The sequence below is a fragment of the Prenolepis imparis genome, unplaced genomic scaffold, assembly GCF_030444845.1.
Source record: "Prenolepis imparis isolate NDT839.2.m4 unplaced genomic scaffold, iyPreImpa1.0 SCAF_10, whole genome shotgun sequence".
Taxonomy (NCBI): Eukaryota; Metazoa; Arthropoda; class Insecta; order Hymenoptera; family Formicidae; genus Prenolepis; species Prenolepis imparis.
The window spans coordinates 4890933-4892640 of NW_028141168.1; the positions used below are offsets into that span (position 1 = coordinate 4890933).

Here is a 1708-nt window from a genome sequence, read left to right on the forward strand (position 1 = left end):
TCTTCAAATTAATTTTTATTTTTCTACATAGCCTCCTTGTAAGTCTATACACTTCTCCCAGCGATGCTCCCATCTCTTCAACCCGTCCAAATAGTACTCGGCGTCTTTCTCTGCAAAATAGTTGTTTACGAAGGTGATGGCCTCCTCATTCGACGAAAATCTCTGTCCTCCGAGCGCAACTTTTAGCTTAGGGAACAAAAAAAAGTCGTTTGGGGCTAGATCTGGTGAGTAAGGAGGGTGGTCAAGCAGTTCAAACCGTAATTCGTGGATTTTCGCCATGGCAACCGCTGAGGTGTGAGACGGCGCATTGTCTTGGTGAAACAAAATTTTTTTTTTCTGCAAATGTGGCCGCAATTTCTGCCTTCAGCTTGTCAAGTACTGATGCGTAGTATGCTCCTGTAATGGTTTTTCCTTTTTGAAGATAATCGATTAAGATAACTCCATGACTATCCCAGAAAACAGTTGCCATCACTTTCCCAGCCGAAGGAACAACCTTTGCTTTTTTTGGAGCCGATTCCCCCTTCGCAGTCCACTGTTTTGACTGTGTTTTTGTTTCTGGAGTATAATGGTGTATCCAAGTTTCATCTACAGTAATTAATCGGCGCCAAAACTCTGATTTATTGCGCCTAAACTGCGCCAACAGAGCGTTGGAAATCTTCATTCGAACACGTTTTTGGTCCAAAGTGAGCAAACGCGGCACCCAACGCGCGGACAGCTTTCTCATGCCTAAATCTTGATTCAATATGTGACAAACACGTTCTTTGGACATGTTCATAGCCTCTGCTATCTCTCTAACTTTAATTCGACGGTTGTCTAGCACCATTTGGTGAACTTGAGCGATATTATCGTCAGTGGTTGCAGTTTTTGGACGTCCCGAACGTTCATCGTCACCCAAGCTGGTACGGCCACGTTTAAATTCAGCAGCCCAAAATTTCACGTCAATCATATGGAAAATGATGGTGCAGAGTCCTCGTACACAGCGTCCAACTCGTCTTTGATTTGCGTAGGCGTATTGCCTTTCAAAAACAAATATTTAATGACAGCTCGATACTCGATTTTTTCCATTTTCACAAAAACACTCACATCGACTCACTCAAATGATTGTCAAACAACAACTGCGCGTCCAAAATGGCTGAAATTTTGGTGAGTACCTTTCAAAGCATGCGCAAACACATTCCCCAACTTTTGTTTACGAGTGCTGCCATCTTCATGTTGAGGTCGGAAACTTTTCAGACAACCCTCGTATTTCCGCATTTTAATATCAAGGATTTACAGTAGTTTAAAAAGCTGTTGCGCTTTTAAATACGCGCGAGAGACAAAGAGCTGTATAAAATGATGTAAAGTGCTAGGTCAAGGTAAATAAGAGTGTATCGAAGGTTTAGGGGGAACGGGGATTCCTTTTAATTACAGAATTTTCTTCCCTAACAAATCACAATTTTTAAATTTCAACGTTTATGCTGTAGTTCAATTTTACGAATTTTTATGTTAAAAACAACAACTGATAATAGGTAATAGGTAATTGTTAATAGGGGTAATTGTTATTAAATGTCAGCCGTCGTTAAATGTCAAATTTTGCCAAATTATTACAATTTTTGCAACGATGCAATTGTGTGACATTATTAATATCTACAGTATTTTTAATAATAATAGTTTAAAACTACACGTGGTTTATATACATCGTGATAGTGATTTGTGGATGTTTCGTGGC

The 1708-nt window shown here is 39.8% G+C and overlaps 1 protein-coding gene across 1 annotated transcript; it reads right to left on the minus strand.

Moving 5' to 3' along the window:
• Positions 1-250: 250 nt before the first annotated feature.
• Positions 251-946, minus strand: LOC145941470 (histone-lysine N-methyltransferase SETMAR-like). Its single transcript, XM_083047580.1, has one exon. The coding sequence runs from the start codon at positions 944-946 to the stop codon at positions 251-253; it is 696 nt and encodes a 231-aa protein (XP_082903706.1).
• Positions 947-1708: the final 762 nt, after the last annotated feature.

What these genes read in the sequence shown, in the direction of transcription:
- LOC145941470 (XM_083047580.1), bottom strand. Translation starts at nt 946, where the DNA reads ATGATTGACGTGAAATTTTGGGCTGCTGAATTTAAACGTGGCCGTACC.